Consider the following 19,491-nt stretch of genomic DNA (forward strand, 5'->3'; position numbering starts at 1 on the left):
AAAGTAAAAATCTGATGCCGGTATTCCGCTCATTTGAATGAGACTCTGCTTCTGCAAAAGCTGACATCGTTAAAAAATAATAGGTTCGTCCATTTCCGGCTGTAAAACGGATGTTTGTCTTTCCATACAATCCGTGGTCAGACAGTACGTGCAGTTTCAAAAATCCAGAGTTTGCACACTCTTGTGCCACGTTTTGAGCGAAACCGTCATTTTACCAATTATAACCAAAAAATGCAAAACATGAAATTACATTACTAAGTTAAAATACGGTACTAAATAAATTGAATTCATGTTTTTCTATTTTTCATGTGAAAGCTTTAGTATTTTTTTGAAAACTTTGTAAACCCATAAGAGCAATGCAACTAGAGACAGTTAACCACTATAAAATAGCCATCATTAGTCAAGCGTACATTAATCGAGAGAGATCTTTGCTGATTTCAACTTGATTTCATCTTTACGCTTCATACACAACCTATCAGTGATTTTGCATTCTGTAATAATGTTCTGCATCAAACGTCAGGCTTGAAGCATCATGGGAAAATGACAGCCATTGCAACATACAGAGAGCTGATATCTGCCTTCAAAATCTGCCAATAAGTGTGTATCTCTTTGCTGTGTGTTTAGAATAATATTCTTAAAGACACAAAAATGAACTCTGCCCGGAGATATTTTAAACTCCTCTGCAAGCATATTTCAAGCATTCAAAACTGAAAATACGCCTCAAAAATTAGCCAAACTTCTTTTCACTCTTTTATTTTAAATAGGAATTCAGTCAAGCTTTTTTTACACTCTTTGAATTTTAAATAAAAATTAACTCAAGCTTTTTTTTCACTTTTTATTTTAAATAAAAATTTAGTCAAGCTTTTTTCATGCTTTGTATTTCAAATAAAAACTTAGTCAAGCTGCTTTTCAAGCTTTAAAGTTTAAAGAAAGATTTAGTTCAGCTTTGTTTCACGCTTTGTATTTTAAATCGAAATTTAGTCAAGCTTTTTTTCACACTTAGTATTTCAAATAAAATTTAAGTTTTTTTTCACACTTTGCATTTTAAATAAACATTAGTGAAGTTTTTTTTTTTTTTTTTTTTTTTCACGCTTTGTATTTTATGAGTAAATAAAAATTTAGTGAAACTTTTTTCACGTTTTATATTTTAAATAAAAATTTTGCATCGCGGAAAATAGACTGAGGAAAGTAATTGGAATTTTAAAAAAATTACTTTTGATTTTTCTTTTAAATTCAAGATGTAAATATTCTAAAATACAAAAATGGTACACATTTCTCCTTTCCCAGACATCTTCCATTTCATCCCTAGCAAGTTAGTTTCTTCACAGAATTGATCCCCATTACGGTCTTAAGTGTAGTCTGATCCAAAATGAATTTTACTCCTCCAAAAAATACCAAGAAATATTTTTACGCCATGAAAAAAGTCTTAGCTATAATGTCTGACTTGGTTCTTTTTTTTTTTCAATCTAAAATGGAAAGAACTTGTGAAAATTAAATGAGAGTTCTTAAATCCCGCTCTTAAATTGAATGCGTGAACTAAGCCCTTTTTCCCCATCAAGCGTAAAAAAATTATGACACCTTAAATTGGCAACCATTCAATTGGCAAATTATCAACTAATAACCAGGAGTGGCACGAAGTTAAGTCACGGAAGATCACTGTGACATCCCAAAAATTCCTCATTCGGGATATTGTGTCTGACGATTCGGTAAATTTGGAGACATAATTACAGTACTGGATTTTTTTAAGTGCCGAATGTCGCTTTTCACTTGATGTACTTATGTGTGTATACCCATTTTATCATTCGGCAAAATTTGGAGGTCTACTCTGCAAATTGAGAATTTCCGTCTTCCCAAAATTTACTTTCAAATAACGGTAATGACTAACATTTTAGCTCAAATATGAGTGAATTAAGTCTTTTTTTTCCTCATCGAGTGTAGAACAAATTTGGGAAAATTAAATAAGAAATCTGAAATCCAGCTCTTAAGGGGACGCGGTACCAAACGTCAAAAAAAAAAAATTTATATTCATTTTAACTCAAAACTTTTTATGATTTTATATTTATGATTTAATACAATAAAACAGTTTAGCAAAAAAAGCCGTGTTAATTCATTATTTAATATAAAATTTAAAATTTTTAAATTTTTTGTAATTTTTTTTAAAAAGCTATCTCCTTTTACAATTTTTGTCGTATCGAATCCATTATTTTTTAAAACACTATTCAAACACTTTTACATAAAACTAGGTATTTTTTTAAATATCAGAGCTATAGAAAAATATTTATGATTTTTTTTATACAGTATGTCTAAAAAATTGGTAAAAATCTCTTATTTTAAAGTTTGATTTAAAAAAAAAACTGTTTTACTTAGAGTTTCAAAAATACCCAATTATGTGAGGCAAATACTTATAAACATGTGCAAAAAATTTCAAATTGCTATCTTAAATACAAAAAAAGCCTTTGCACTTTAAATACACCAAAACATGTAAAAATTAGAAACCGAGAAAAACGCATTTAAAGTTTTCAATGGATGTGAACTACCGGAGAAAATTTAAAGGGATCACAGCAGACATGATGTTACGAAATCGGTTATAACTTTTTTCCCTTTTAATATTTCAGAATAAGATTTAGAACATACAAAGAAAACAGTTGAAGGATCATTTTAAGACTAAAATTTAAAAATCGACAATTTAAAGAAAATTTCACATTTTTTCGCTACTGCATCCCCTTAAACTGAACATTTAATTGACAAATTATCATGTAATTATCTAGCAATTTAGCTAAAATATGAGTGAACTATGTCTTCTTCTTCCCCTTTCAGTGTAGAAAGATTTAACAGAACAGAATAAGAGCTTTTGAATCCAGCCCTTAAACTAAACAAAAAAATCAGCAAATTTACAAATAATAACTAACAGTCTAGCTCCAATATAGCAAGGGGGAGGGTAAAATTATTGAAAAAAACGTGTGACATCAATTATGGACAGTCCCTCTTACTCATTTTGGTTTTTTGCGTTAATTAAACAGCTTCAAATCAAAGTAAGTATAAAAAGCAATTTATCTTTTGGGGAAGATAGGGTTAGAGCTACTTGTTTAATCCACCAAAGTTTTTAACATTTGTGTTTGTGAAGAAAATAAATCTAATTTTGTCGCTTCTTTTGTTTGTAGCTGAAAATCACGTTCGACGATGAAGTGGACAAAAATACCTTCGTGTACCCCTCTGAGTCTTCTATGATCGAAGAAACGGACGGAAGGTCATTATCTCCCGCTCCATCGGATAACGAAATCATACCAAATGGCCAGCCGCCGCCTAATAAACTCAAGACCAACACTGTCATCGGAACCACAGGTTAGTGTTCATTGTATTATTTTATATTTCTCTGTATTTTTTAATTAAATGTCCTATCGAAGGCTTGGTGATTAAAATTTTGGAACTTCGCTCTAAGAGAAATTAACTCTAAGAAATAATTTGTCACGTGTTGCTTTAAAAAAAAAAAAAAAAAAAAAAATCCGGCTCCTAGGAGTTACATTTTTTGTTGGACTCTGTTTTTGAATGTATTACAATGTTTGACTGTATGTTGTGAATTAATCGTGATTTTCAACTGAGCAAGAAACGAAAGTACTAGAACACCTATTTACTCTTACAATTCGTTTTTTTTTTTTAAATATATATATATATTTTAACATAAACTTCAAAGAAAATTCATAATATTTTAATCCTTTGTGAAGCGGTGAAGGGATTCATTAATATTATTATTCACTTGAAAATTATCCGTCAAGGTATGACGGGTGAAAATTGCTTCCTCATTTAAGTGAAGCAACTGCTTGTTTGGGGATATTTTGATCGTTGAAATTTTGGGTCGCATTAATTTGGGCAATTGTTCCCTTCTGGCAAAATCAGCGAGATCGAAGTACATTAACTCATTAGCTCTTTTTGGTGCCAAAAAATTGGTAACCGTTGGAAAAAAATATCAAGAATCTGAGCAATTTTCTAGTAAAAATATAGACAAAATTTAAAAAACATTCTCAATCGTAAAGTAATTCATTTTAAAAATAACTCCATTGTTGGGGACGTCAAAGCGTTACTCGCTCAGTGATTTTGTCGATTATATATAAAAGGATTTATTTGTTTATTTATTGAAAAAAAAAATTAAATTATTTAAAAAATGCAAACTTTAAAGAAAATTTCCTTGTTTAGTTTATAATACTTTAACCCTTTGAGGAGCGGTGAAATAGTTAATATTACCTTTATTGTTTTAAAAAATAAATAAGTAGAATCAAGTACATTTCAAAGATTTTTTCGTTCAGTTAAAGTACTTTAACCCTTTGAGGGGCGCATGACACTTTATGACGTGAGTACATGTGTGGCCACCATTTTGTTTTCAGATAAATCAACAGCTTTTTGAACCTAATTAGTTACTACATATCTACATTTTTCAATTCTGAATAAAACTTCAAACTATCTTTTTTAGTTTTTACATCAGCTTATACATATGTCGCGCGATAATAATACGTTGTTTAGGAAAAAAATAATACAAAATGTTAATGACTGAAAAATCTGATTTTTTACCATCATCAATATTACCTCTGTTGCAAAATATTCCGTAGAGTTTTTGAGAAAACAGAAAGGGAGATAAACCGCTACATTAAAAATTTTATTCATATCGGATTTTTTTTTCCTTGTTCCGAAGCCTCGCTCCTGTTTGTTCAATATTCCCTATACTTAGTCGTTCACAAATGGGGAGTGAGAAGCAAAGGGATGTAAGTGGCGAAATTAAAAATTTGGAGGTAACCAGTACAAATGGTAGATGAACCTCTCCTCAGTCTTGGGGCTAGAGATAGTACTAGTAGCCCTGGTAGGTGCTGCTATACAACATGATTTAGAAAAACTTTTCAATGAAAGGTTACCTTGGACCTTATCTTCAAACGCGTTTTACTCAAAACTTGAAAATGTCCACTTACATCGCTTTGCTTCTCACTGCCCCAAATGATGTCGCACTTTGTAGGGGAGAGGGAGGGGTGAGTAACAAGAAGTGAGACGTCACACATTTTCAATAGGAATATGATTATGAAAAAGAGCGAGACATGTGACAAGGGGAGGGGAGAAAGTAAGGTGAAGTGTGACATTTTGGGACAAAGGTTGGAGTGGGTGTGAAATGTTGAAAGAAAAAGGGGGTCACATTATTTGCGGAATCCCCCCATAGTAAGAGAATTTTCTTTTGCCTTAACAATATTATCTTCACAAAATAAGGAATCTGCATTTGCTGATCTAACAGAAAAAAAACGAGCAGAACCCGGAAAAATCTGCTCAGTACTGTTCGTTTCGCATTGTGAGATGAATGGTCCGAATAACATAAAAGAGATATTCCACGCTTCGGAACCTCTGAATGGCCGCCGTAATACGCTTAAAGTCACTACTCTAAAGAAGACATTTAATCTTTGTCTGTACTTAATTTCCGAACCATGACAAAGGTCAGAGGGTTTATTTCCCTTTAATTACTCTTTCTTTACTTAATGACCATCAGCACAAGCGTACATGAAATGTTGACATTTATAAATAAATTAGTAACACTCCCTTTTCTTTTTGAGAGAGAGAGGAAGAGAGAGAAAAATACTTCTACATACTCTTGGAGGATCAGTTGGTTGATTAGATTGGGAGTTTTGGCGCAAGAGCATTTCTAGTTTATACTGCGACAAACGATTGTTTAAATTCGAAAAAGATTTCAAAGGAGAGAAATTGTTTACGGACTAAATGACTTAAAACTTCTAGAATTTTGAAAAATTTTGCCAAAATAAGTATGTAAACGAAGTTTTAAATTTTGATTAACAAGCCAAAAGAGTAAACAGTAAAATAATGTCGAGTAAAAAAAATTATAACATAACAAAGACGAGACGAAAACGAGGACAAAAGAACAAACACTAAATTAAAGACAAAAATTCGATCTCCTTTTGGAGGATTGATGTCTATCAATATCGGAATTGAAACATTGTTATTTACAAATTATAAGAATACTTGCATAAAGTTTTATTGTAACTCTTTTGGCTAGTTGATTTACTACTGCATTTGTTACAAAACTTTTGATGGAAGATATTCTTATCTCGTGACTTTTATGCATTAGTTGCAAAACTTCTAACAGAAACTATTATCATTACGCTTTTGGCTAGTAAATATGTGAATGAAATATCGGTATTTACGAGGTTAATATTTTGATATTGACTTTTGTAACACTTCAGCCAGGTAAAAATGAATAATATAAATAATTTCGTGACTTTTACAGGCGCATTAATTACAAAACCTCTCATAAAAGATTAATTTTGTGACGCTTTGAGTGATGAATATTCAATGAACTGTTAGCATTTACAAATACATTAGCTACAAATGTTTAATGGAAGAGATTTTTTCGTGAGTTTTACGTGTGAACATGAAGAAAGCAAAGTCAAATATTTATAGTTACAAGTGCATTAGTTACGAAACTTTTGATAGAAGATATTTTCATTGCACATTAAATACGTATATTGACATTAGCATCTTATACACTTTTTGTTCTAGTTTCAAAGATTTCGACTGTGTACTTTGTGACACTTTAGGACACCTTCAATAAATATATTTTTCTGATGAATATCAATAACTAAAAATAAATACTGGCATTTATTAATTATTCTATTTGTGCTGCGTTATAAGATCTATCGTATAATCAGTTGACTACCGGTTGAGGGTAACACAAACATTAACATCTTGTAAGATTGTTTATGCTATGTGTGAGACACTTTTCATATACACTAAAAATAAATTTCCTTTATAAAAAAAAATGTGTAATTTTCAATTTAAAAAAAAAATTTTTTTTATTTTTCTTTGACGTTTAAAAAAAGGAAATCTAAGGAGTTTTTCTTTTCTCTTCACATTATCTACAGACTCATGAATATCATATATCAGTAGCGTAAATGAGTTTTTATACCTGATTTTACACTCTCTGTAATTATTCTATTAATTTGCTTGTAACTCTTACGAAAATAAGATACTGACATTTACAAATTCAAATACAGTTTTCATTCTAGTCTTGCATGGACGAATTCACCTATAACTTACTAACTTCGGAATACTTATGACGCTTAAGCGCAACAGTTATATTTGCAATAAAATTAAAAATTAAAAAAAAAAAACCGAGTGACTGAGTCGCAAATGTAGAATCAAGAGAGAAAATTGAAAATTATTTTAAAAGCCTTATACTATTAAAAATCAAGTACAAGTCTTTTATTTGTTAACAAGTAGAGACTTTCAACAGATAAAAATTTTGAATCATTGCGTTTGGTTTAATTTCCTTGTTGGCCAACAATGAATTCGGTTACCAATAGCGTGAGTAAAGGCTTAGCCATATTTAAAAATCTGCTTTTAAAAAACTTATAATTTGAATTATATATAACATGGAAGTTCCAAACACAGTCTATCAGACGCAGAAAAAAGTATTATTTATTTTGGTACGAAATTTTTTAATTTTTAAGTATATTTTCGCAGCAAAAATCGCGAAAAACAGTTTAGAGGTTTTTAATTAATATCTTCGTTAATTAATGTCATCCGAAGTCGCAACCTAGCTAAGAACTCTCTCGATCAACTCTCCTTTCGAACAATTTTTTTTTCCAAAATCGGTCCATCCGTTTTGACGCTAGAGTGACACAGACCGATACACAGACACGTCAAACTTATAACTCCCTTTCTTTGTGTGTCGGGGGGTTAAAATAATAATAATAATAATCACTCTACCGCAAATGAGATGTGTTTATATTTACAAAGCGTTCTATGTAATGAGTGGAACACTTTTCTTAAAATCAATCTACTCTACTCTAATCATTGACATTTGCCGATGCAGTCACTTACCTTGTGTTCTACACGGAAGGTTTCACTCGTTAATAGCTTAATTATTGAGGAAGATTTCTCTTGTAACCATCAGAATTAGTAAGATAAAGCTGATCGTTAAGTGAGGGACAGGATTAATGGTTCATATATAAAAATACTCTATAACACGTAAATTGAGTCCGACTATAATTCTTTTTTTTTTTTTTTACATCTTTTAAAGCTTTATTTATTTATTTTAAGCAATTTTTAGTTTAAATATCTATTTATTTATTTGTATATTTATTTACTTACTTTATTTTATTTATTTTATTTACTTGTTTATTTATTTATTTATTTATTTATTTATTTTGTATTTAATTACGAATTCAGCCCGCTGAGAGAAATGAAGCGAATATAATTATGACAATGTCTATACTTGTTAATGTTTGCAGTTTTTTTAATATTATTAAGTTAAAATCATATTTTAGTTTGAAAGCGTTTTCAAAATTAAGCAAAGTTCAATGTTTTGAATTTGATAAAAAGAAGTCTAAGACGCATCCAAACTGCACATCCAAAATTTGGTTCAAATTTAAAAACAAGCAATTTGAATTTTACATGGTTATCATATAAGTGTTTAAAAATATTTGTCTTTCCATACAAGATTTATTGTACGTCATATGTTTTAGTAATTAAATGTTATTGTAAAAAAATCATACTGTTGAATCAAGTGAAACTGATTTAATCACAATTACTGGAAAATTCCCAAAAATTTCTGAAATTTAACACAAGTTAAAAGATATTGCTGTTAATGACTGAATTCTATATCTTTCAAACGAAAACCGGACGGAAGAGAATATACTGTTCACTTTGCAGTACATCTTTTTGTTCACTTGCCCGTGTTTGGTTTAGTGAACTTCTAGTTTTGTACGCTGTTTCGATTTACTACTCATATTGATGTAATTCTAAACTTTCTTCCGTTTTGAGAAGCATGTCTTTCTAAACCACTTTTAATCCAAATCATGCTTTTGTATTTTAAATTGTGTTTTTGAAAACAGTGTACAGTCTTTTTTTTTTTTAAAAAATTTCTTCGATAAATAACTGAAAAAGAAGTTAATAAAGAAGAAGCGACCATTATTTGTATATCTAGCAAACACTTCGAGATGAAATAATTTATCAAATGAATTAATACCTCACAAAATCAAGTGATGGACAAAACCATTTTCGATTAACTTGTTTTATTGATACTTCTAAAACTGATGACGGATAATTTGCTCGATTTAGTTACATAGGAAAAAAATTATAAAACTAATTTTAGCAGTAATACTACAGGTAGTTTGTAGTTTTTTTTTTTTTTTTTTCAATTATAGATTATTTTTCCATATTTTAAATGCCATCAACAACAAAGCAGATGCCTCCATTAGTTCACAAAAAAAAAGAAAAAAAGAAAAGAAAACAAACGATGCATTAGTTGTTGGTGAGGATCATAAATTGACGCAATTTCCAGTAGCAGTTCACCTTCAAACTTGGTAAAAGTAGTTTCATTTTCACCTTAAAAAAAAGTCGTATTACTCCATTTCGATCTAAGATTTACATTTAATTATCATCAAGGTCACCTTTTCCTTTCTTTTCTTTTTTAAAATCTTGTAGAGGAGAATTGTAAAAACTTCTCAAGAAGGTATAAAAGATAACACGATTATCCTAGATAATAAGTCTCGGATTAATTCGATGCTTCCCTAGATGTTTGATGATGTTTTGATAGATAATATGGGTACGAATTGTTTAGTTTTAGAAAAATAATAAAATGTGGGACAATTTGGCTTTGTAACTGCTGTAATTGCAATTACTACTTTGATTGTATTAGGACGTTGATATAACATTTAACCATAAACGAGAAGTAGCATTAGTATTGTTATTATAATTATGCTTTCATTTTTATTCATCTATTTTATTTCATCTATTTATTTTTTTTTTCTTTCTTTTCTTTTTTTTTCTTTTAGTGAGCTTGAAAATTTTCGGTAATTTTTTAAGTATCTTTCAAAACTTAAAAACCTCAAAATTGTCATCGTTCAAATTAGCTTAATTTTCGCATGCAAAGTTATTATTCTGTTTTCAACAGACAGTAAAATTTGTATCTTTTTCATTTTATTATCCTGACAACCATATATATTCTTTCTTTATTTATTTATATCATTCTGTGTGTAAATTTAATAGCTTATTTTTAAAAAAAGAAACGCTGAATAACAGAATAGTTGCACAGTATAATCTTGACTGTTCGAAATTCTTTTAACCGAAACCTCTCGTTTAACGAATGGTGTTTTTTTTTTTTTTCCCCTACGATAACTCTGCAGGTTCCAATGTTTTCGAATATTTCCATCACTTCTACGCTTTCTTTCAAAACCACCATTGAACTTTTGGAACAGTGAATAATTCTAGTTACTTAAATGCTACTAAATTCAGAAGCGATCGAATCTGAAAATAAAGCATCGATTTAAGTAATTCAACTGCGCATTTATGTTGAAAGTTGAAGATCAAAACTTAAAGTTAACTGCAACATTAATGTCATAATAACGTTTAATTTTTCTACATTATGTCTTATCAAATTTACTGGAATTTTCTTTGCTTGTGTAACCATTATTAAGCTTTTTTTTTCGTTCATAAATATAGTTTAAAAATTCGAAACATTACATTTAGTAGTTATTTTGTAAGTGTGTATATACTCAAACCCAGAATTAACGTTTCTGCAATCTCCTAATAGCCATTTTGAAGTACTTTCCTTTATCCGGAATTTCCGATTAACCGAAGGAGGTCCGATTCCGATCCTTCGACTAACCAAGGTTTTACTGTATTCATAGTTCTAAAATAGCGAACTTATCTCTTTCTATCCGGTAGATATTTACAAGTGCAATTTTGAAATTGTTTAATAAAAACTTTTTTTAAGGCAGAGAGAATAGTCACGGCAAGAACTTTTGAAATCAGACGGTTTTTATGTACGGGAATGTGGGGCAGAGCGAAATAGTTGAGATAACTTGCTTTTTACAAAATGCGTAAATTATAAATTTGTTTTGAAAATTACAGTATCTAAAAAAAGAACAACATATTTAAAATGAAACTTGTACTGAAATATTAATTTTTAATTTTAGACAGTAAATTCCTATTTTCAAAAGTATTAATTTTTTGAACTTTAAAATTTACTTGATCCTATGTATGGAGTAAAGAGATAAATATTTTTTAATGTAATATTTTCTACTTAATTACAGAAAATATTTTTCATCAAATGAATGAATAAATAAATGAATTATTGAATTAATTATTAAATAATGGAACAAGAAACGAATAAACAAATAAAATAATGTATCATGTAAAATAAATAAATAAATTGAAGAGTGGTTGAACACGTAAAACAGTGAATTAATAAATAAATACGTGAATTAATAAATGAAGAAATGAATGAATACTTGAGTGGTTTAATGAATGGATGAATAAATAACGAAATGAACTATCTCACACCATTCACTATGTCCCGCTTGCTCTTGACAAAAATTGCATTTAACATTTAAAATCAAAACATGCCTAGTATTAACTAAATAAATACTGCTCTGAGAATCAGTAGATGACAATTAAAAGTATTTGAAGTTTTAATTTCAAAATCTTTATCATTTTATAATAATAAAAATTATTTTTGACAAACCACAAAATACTACAATATGTGTATCAAATTTTGAAAATGACTTGTATTATTGTATACCTTGATCTTTAGGGCTATTTATTTATTTATTTATTTTACTGGAATCAACTAAATTATTAAGAACCTTGTTTGAGTGTTGAAATTGCAAGATAGGTGACACTTCAAACTGAAAATATTTCACCATTTCACTTGCTCCACGATTTCACTTTACCCCCCATTTTTCATATAAACAGAATCGTTTAAAACAAATACGAACACATTTAGAAGGAAAAAGAAAACTTTTTTTTTAAATATACGATTATAAAAGTCATGTAAACATAACAAATTTTCCTTGTTTTACACCTACACATTGCATTCCTTTTTCCTTTAAATGCCCAACGTTGGCCTCTGGAATTAGAAACGAAAACCGTCTTACCTCCCGCCACGGCCCGCAGTTTTAGGGTCAAAAGTTTATTTTGGGGCAGAGTAAACGGTTGGTTTTTATTTTTATTTTGGTTACTTCACTTTCGTTTATTTCAGGTTAACATTTCGAGATTTCACTCTAGTTGGTATTCAAAAACAGTATTTTTTTTCTGCGGTAATTTTTATTTTGTGATAATTTGAATTTCAGTAAGTGTACGTACGGAAAGAGAATGAGCTTTCATTTTAATAAAAATCAACTGAAGTTTTCAGATTTTGCTCCTTTTATTGTATAAACAGGAACAAGATTGATACTTCAATTATTAATTAAATATTTTTTCAACTGAAAGTTTGAATGGAATTACTTTGAATGAGTTTTAATTTTTTCCATTAAAAAAAAGGGGGGGGGGCGTAGCTTTTTTGTTTTTTGTTGTAAATCCAAACAGGATTTATGCTTTTGTTATTCAAAAAATGTATATTTAAATGGAGCTAGTTTAACATTTTATGTAAAATTCGAAACGTTTTATAGTCAAACAGGGGGATTTTATTATTCTTTTTTCATATGAACAAGATTGAAGCTCTGTGTAAGCTCGAGTGGAATAAGTTAAGCAGTTTCTGTATGAGTTAGAACTTTTTTCGTTCAAAAATGGAGGAGGGGAGGTAGCGGTTTTTTTTTTTTTTGGTCTAACTGTTCTTAAAACTTCAAATTTTATCAAGAAAAGCAGTAAAAAATTCCTTCCACACGTGAAGCGTTCCTTTTACTATCGAGCAGTTACAAAAACTAAAGGCACTCGGTAATATCACTTTTAGGAAAACTTGCCACCAAGAAACGCCTTCGTGTGACTCACTGAAAAGTGAGTCACATGAAGTAAAAAAAAAAAGTTGAAAGTAAAAGAAAGCACATTTTGAGCTAGCGTATTTTCAACTTCTCCATTAGAATTTGCTTGCTCAATAAATGAAAAGAAAAAAAAATGACCTTTTTTTTTAAACGTACAGTGGCTCCCAAAAGTGTTCGTACACCTACGATTTTCAATGAAATAGACCCCTATGCAATGGTTACAATTAATATTTCGGAATAGGTGTTTAATTATAAGATCTATGATCTATTTTCAACAAAACTACACGAAAATTTTTAATAAAATATTAAAACTTAATTTTTTTTAAATAAAAAACCAAAAAGTGCTGGAAATTTTATCTCACAAAAGTCTTTGTACTCTTTGAAAAAATGTCAAAAAAATAGTAAATAATCTAACTTTTTACAAAATTATTATTTAGTAGAATATCATGCAATATCAACAACAGCTTTTAAACGTCTGGGAATAGATTTCATTGTTTTTTCTTTCTTTTTTTTATGCAATCTGAATAATTGTTCAGCCGCACTTCGAGTCTTACTGTTTCTAGTTCGCTTTTCGTTTCAATGGTGTATTTTCGTAATCTAGCCACCAGATATCTCCAAATATGTTCTATTAATTTTAAATCTGGCGATTGAGGAGATATTTCTAAGTTTAGGAACAATTTGTGAGGCACTAAACGCAAACGTGTTCTTATCGTTATCTTGATAAAAAACAAAGTTTTTTCCGATTGCTAAATTTTGGGCTAATAGTTTAAAAATGTTTTTCGAAATATTTAAGTGAACAGCATAATCCATTATTTCATCAAAAAATTCCAAATTTCCAAGTCCTGATGCTGTTATGCACCCTCACACAAGAACACCTTCACCATCTTGATCAACTGATCCAGCTCAGTTCTTAAGATTAAATTCCTCATTTTTTCTTCTATTGACAACTATACAACAATTTAGCCCAAAACATTGAATTTATTTTCATCTACAATCATATTTTTCGCATTTTTTTTTTTTTTTAATCTTGGTATAAATTTATATTATAAAAGCAATAATTCCATTTTTAGTTTTGTTCGAATAAAATCTTGGAATTAATTTCTAACCTATTGTGCTCAACAATTAGAATATTGATTTTGTCTTTCACTACTGACCTTTTCTTCATCTCCCCCTATACAACCGTTTCCAACCTTTTTTTGACCCTCCGACAGCTAAATAAGGATAGATGATGCGACATGAGAACCGCCAATACGCGTATAATCATGTTCTAAATATCTAAAAGCGCGTAACTCAGTAAATGTTTCTGTAGATATCGAAAATGTTCCACGTCATTAAGTCCACCATGTCCATTCTTAAACTCGTAAAAGTCAGCATTTTCCTCATGAGAAATCTGCTGAATTCTCCCTCTCTATAAATGCTCCAAAACATGGAACAGACATTAATAATATAGGTCAGCTATTAATTTTACTGTCTTTCCTTATAACCTTTCATTCCTGCTGAAATCTCATTGTAGCCATTTTCATTTCCCATTATCAACTAAGGTATAAAGATTCCCTTTCTTTTTTTTACACTGAATCAAGTTTTGCGGACGTAGTGTTTACGATTCTGTTTACGATTTTATCTAACGGTTGAAATTACAGGGCGTTTCCTTAATAAAGGAAAAATATTAGAATTCTTCACTATATTGTTCCCTAATTGTTTTTTTAAGGAAAAACTGCGTTTCATTTTCAGTTGGTTCATTATTAACATCTTTTATACAATTAGAACAATCGAAGCATGTTTGCGATGTAATGTTTTGGAGGAATTATTACTAAATACCCGTTTTTCTTTTTTAAGCCAGTGCAGATAAAAACATTTTTTATGCATAAATTGTCCATTACATAAATTGGAAGTGACATATTTATCGAATTGCTGATCAAGCATCAATTAATAAAAATGTTTCAAATGCCAGTTACGTTTATAATATTTTTGGTAATTGATGTTTCTTCAAAAAAGCATCAATTTTCGTAATGCTTGGATTTCTGCCAATTTATCAATTGGAAAAATAATTTTTTTAAAGTTTGATTTTTTTTTTTTTTGTTAATAAAAATTTTTAACATGAATTTGAATTAAATATACTTAAAGCGTACCAGTATGTATGCTTTAGTTTTTAAAGTGTAAATCGTGTAACGTTGTACCTAAATGCGAAAAGTAAAGACGTGAAGCATAATCCTTAATGTATATGTTTGGAAAATAAAAGACCAAACTTAAAATATATTTTAAAAACTTGGTCAGTTTTAAATTTCTTACTCTCAAAATTTAAAACTAAAATGTACTACAATCTTGAAATGGAAAATTAACCCTGCAATTTTGCGCCCTAGTTGGCTGTGATTTGTGAAGTGTCTCATTACATAAGTAAACTCTGTATAGTATGTACCAGTACCAGCTTTATTCTTATTTTCTTGCTCACATTAAGTAACAAAGCTGTAGGGGAGACTGTTGTACCTTGGACCACTTCTGAAACATTTTGGTTTTCAAAAAAAAGAATGTGTGATTTTTATGGTTTTTAGTTATTAAAACTTAACTTGAAGCTTTTTTGCATAAGTAAAAAATATTTCCGATTATAAAAAAAATATTTTTCTATTTCTGTATATTTTTCACAAATTTTATGTAATTTGGTCCATAGTACATGATGCTCGTGCACCTTGAAACAGACCTCTTCTACTTGCTTAACTGCATAACTTACGTTGTATCCAAGTTTATTGGACCCTTTTTTCATTCAACTTTCTTAAATGCCTAGTAATGGCTGACCTGCTCGCTTTGAATACTTTTTCGGCCTCTCTAAAAGCCATTTTTTGTCAGGATCATTACTTCTTACTCTTCAATAGCATTTTGCAATGCCTCAACATCTACAGGATCCCTCTTGATTCCAATTTTACTTCGAGGCATGATGAAATCCTACCTAAAAAGAAAAAAAAATCATTACAACCTATTGTACCTTGATCCAGTGGTTCAAAGTACAAGATGGAGCTTGGTTTTGAGGGACACGAGGGTGCATGTTTATACAAAAGTGACTACCTTAACCTAAGAGTTACGGAAAAAGTAAAGACTAAATGTTGAATACTCTTACCGAGAGATAGGCAATAGATGTAATGGTCAATTAGTTGAGTAACAGTAGTCTTTAAAAGTACAATTTCATTTAAGTAACACTGGAATTATTTATTTTTGTTTGTACAAATCACAAAACAATCACTGTCCACATAAAAGCTGGAGTTCCAACTCACTCTGGCAGGGGAAGAGACTGTCATGGCTGACATAGTACCGTGATTCCTCCCTAGGTAAAAGCGCTAGCTGATTAGAGTGCATGGCGCAAGGTACACCACGGTCAAGGTACAACAGTCTCCCCTACTGATAATCCAACAGTTCTGTTCATATTTTTACAAAGAAAAAAAGCTGACCCCTCCCCCCTGCTGTAGAAGTATCTAATGCTGGGGCTTACTATTTGATTAGGTCTTATTTTCGCGAAAGCATGATAAACTGACAACATACGCTTTGTTGTCAGATGTTGTCCAGATAGCAAATGTAACGCTTAAACGTTTCACAAACATTTTGAAATGGTTTGCGCAACGTTAACAACCATTTTACAGCGCTTATGAAGCGAAATCTGCTATCTGAGTAACTGAATGTTAACTAAGAAATTATTAAGTTAAAACGCTTGCTTGTTTGCAACTAATTTGTAAAAAGATTGTTGGCTTGAGCTATAAGGTCGAGTTGCAAAAGCGCCCATATAGGGGGGAAGAGGGGGCTCAAGCCCCCCCCCCCCCTTGAAATTAGAACTTCCTTGCTTTTAGTTCTTTTTTCTTTGAAAAAATCCAAAAACATTTCTTCTCCAGCAATTAATGAATAAGTTATTAAAAATGTCAAAATTTGATAACTCTGATCTGTACTAAAATCGGTTTCTATGGGGGAAATATCCTGCTAAACAATGAGGAAAATATCTGAAATCCAACCCCCCCTCTTAAAATTTTGAATATGGGCGCCCTTGTAGGGTTGCGTTTCTTAAATTGTGTTCCGTGGAACTCCAGGGTTTCGTGGAGATCAATTAAGGGTTTCACGTTCTTTTTTTTAATTCCAAATATTACTTAAAAATTTGATTGAAATAAGTTCTGAGTGAAGCGTTCTATCAGTATTTTCCGAATAATCAGCAGAAAAAACATCAAAATGAATTGTGGATTGAAAAGTCAATTATTGTCAATGTATGATCTGGGATTGTGTTAGTACACGGACCAAGGACAGGAATACGAAATATTTATTAGAATGACATTTAGTTGAAATTTTCAAAAAGTTAAATTTTTTGATAACCATAAGTATTATTCGGAATATTTTTAGTTTTTATTGCAAGTAAGCCATTTTGGAATGATGCATTCAAACTATGCTATTGAAGATAAACCAAGGGTTCCGGGGAAAAAAGTGGCTATTAAAGAGGTTTCCACTTATAAAAGAGATGAAGAAACACTGCGGTAGAGCTTTGCAGCTATTTAAGAAAAAGAGAATCAGGTTTAGATCAGCTTGCTCTTATTTGTACATCTTATCACTCGCTGCTTGATAAACTAAATTTCGTTGCCTTTCTTCTGTTTTTCAGTAATAAATGTATTCATCACTATGTCTGAGAAACTGTGATTAGTTCTGTTTCCACCATTTTACTAGCTAAATCTCGCTTTCCATACAAATAGTTCTTTGCAACAAAAAAAAAAAGTGAACTGCTTCAGCGATGATTTAGAATTCGATAAATTTATTATTCCTTTTAAATTTTGAGAAATCAATAGGTAAAATTCCTTGACTACTCTTTTAGCTGAATGGTCGCATCTTCATGACCCACTTGACCAACTTCGCTTCACTTCACAATCACTCTTGAGACAATGAGGATAAACTTGATGAATTGTGACGGTTTTTCGATCGTCATGCATAGGAACACCTCCCTCCGCCTTCAACTCTCTCTTAGGCAAAACTACAACTGTTTTGTACCGGCAAAATTTCTTTTGCTAAATCGTACGACGACCTCTTTTTCCCGCTTTTTTTTTTCGTTCTTGTCATTTTGATATTTGCCGAGAACAATTTACCGCTTAAGTGGACCCAAGCGACGAAAATACTGCTTCGTAAATATCGTCTACAGAAATGAAGTTTAACCTAGATTGTCTCAGGTTTTGAAACAAAAGCGATATTTTATGGATTATTGTTTTCTCCTTTCGCAATGTGGCTTTTACGACTTAATTTTATTTGTTGTAGTTTTGGTGTGACAAAAAAGACAACTGACAAATCGTATATTAGCCTCAGCTTTCTATGTAAATGTGTTTCATGTTAATAATTCTTGCAAAAATTCCACATGGTCATACAAATTCAAATAAGCACTGATACTTAAACTCACTTATTTTGCTGTTTTGTTAGATTTATTACCTGCTGTGATTCTTCGTTGGCATTTCTGAAATGATATGCAGTGAAACCTCGATTTCACGTTTCTCGAATATACGTTTACCCTGCATTTTACGTTTTTTCCCATCAGGTACCAGTTTTCCCATATTATAATAATAATATTTATTCAACTCGGATTTTAAGTTTGATTTTATGGAATTTCCAGCATTTTACGATTTTTTTGCAAAGTAAAAGAAAAAAAGTCATAAATAAGAAATGTTTTTCTTTTTGTGCTTTTTGTAAGCTAATCCGCGCTCTTGAAAGTTAATTATGAAAACAGAACTGCATTCTACAGACTCTTGTCTTCTGTCTGGTCAAAGTATTTCAAGCCTGGAAGATGCTGCATTAACTTTGAACTCAATGACTAAAAAACAACCCACTATTACGGACTATTTTTAACCTTAAAACCAGGATTCGCAACTAAATGTGTAAAAATGATCTTAAAATGGTATACATAATAATCTTCTTCTTATAAAATGTAGATAGTATACTTTTTTTCTATGTATTTTCCGTATTTTACGTTTTCCCGTATTTTACGTTTTTTTAATCCAGTCCCTAGAGAAATAAAATCGGGGTTTCACTGTATTGCTTAGAATAGAAGTAATTGAGCTTTATAAGATAGTTACGACAATGGATCTAACCTCTGAATTTGTCTTAATGGATCAAATATTCAAGTTTCTCTCGAAATATTTCCAGATCTAATCAGTTCTAGTTGTTCTCTTTGCTTCGCTGCTTGCACAATTTTGTTTAATTCACACAATTTTGAAAGCAGTTGACTTGAAGCCAAACACAGATACAGGGGAAGGGCCATCGAGTCTTGACACTCACCAAACCTAACGTGACCAACGATTGCGAATAACACTGCATTTTGGAGATGTCATTTTGATAAATGACTTGGGGAAAGCTCCAGACTACCTATGTGTTTGAATATTGCATTTTCGGCCCCCTTTCAGTTCGTATGCCTCAAATTTTAATATTGAGCCCCTCCAGAAGCAGAAGGTTTTCTTGAAACACTGTTGCTTTTCCTTCCTCGCAGAAGTATAGACAATCAAAGACATGGTAGCTGTAGCCCCCTCGTGAATAACTTAAATTTAGGACACAATTAAAAAAAATCCTCTTAGCCTTGCTTTTGCATGCTCACGAACTTTTGCTTTTGTTTTAGGTTAAGCATTTGCTGTGGATCTGTGTTGTAAGATAACTTTGTCGAACATTTATAAATCACTACATTATTCTAAAAACATTAGATTTCACAAAACTTAACATTACTTCATCCACATTGTGCTGATTTACAAGTTTT

General features: G+C 30.6%; 1 protein-coding gene across 1 annotated transcript in view; it reads left to right on the forward strand.

Moving 5' to 3' along the window:
* The window catches only part of LOC129229427 (muscle M-line assembly protein unc-89-like), a 141,897-nt gene that overhangs the window by 87,155 nt on the left and 35,251 nt on the right, over positions 1–19,491 (forward strand). Inside the window, exon 2 of the mRNA XM_054863733.1 lies at positions 3,162–3,342. Within this exon, the coding sequence (XP_054719708.1) occupies positions 3,162–3,342 (181 nt within the window). The remainder of the gene's footprint in view (positions 1–3,161; positions 3,343–19,491) is intronic.

This window comes from Uloborus diversus, chromosome 9 (genome assembly GCF_026930045.1).
Source record: "Uloborus diversus isolate 005 chromosome 9, Udiv.v.3.1, whole genome shotgun sequence".
NCBI classification, from domain to species: Eukaryota; Metazoa; Arthropoda; class Arachnida; order Araneae; family Uloboridae; genus Uloborus; species Uloborus diversus.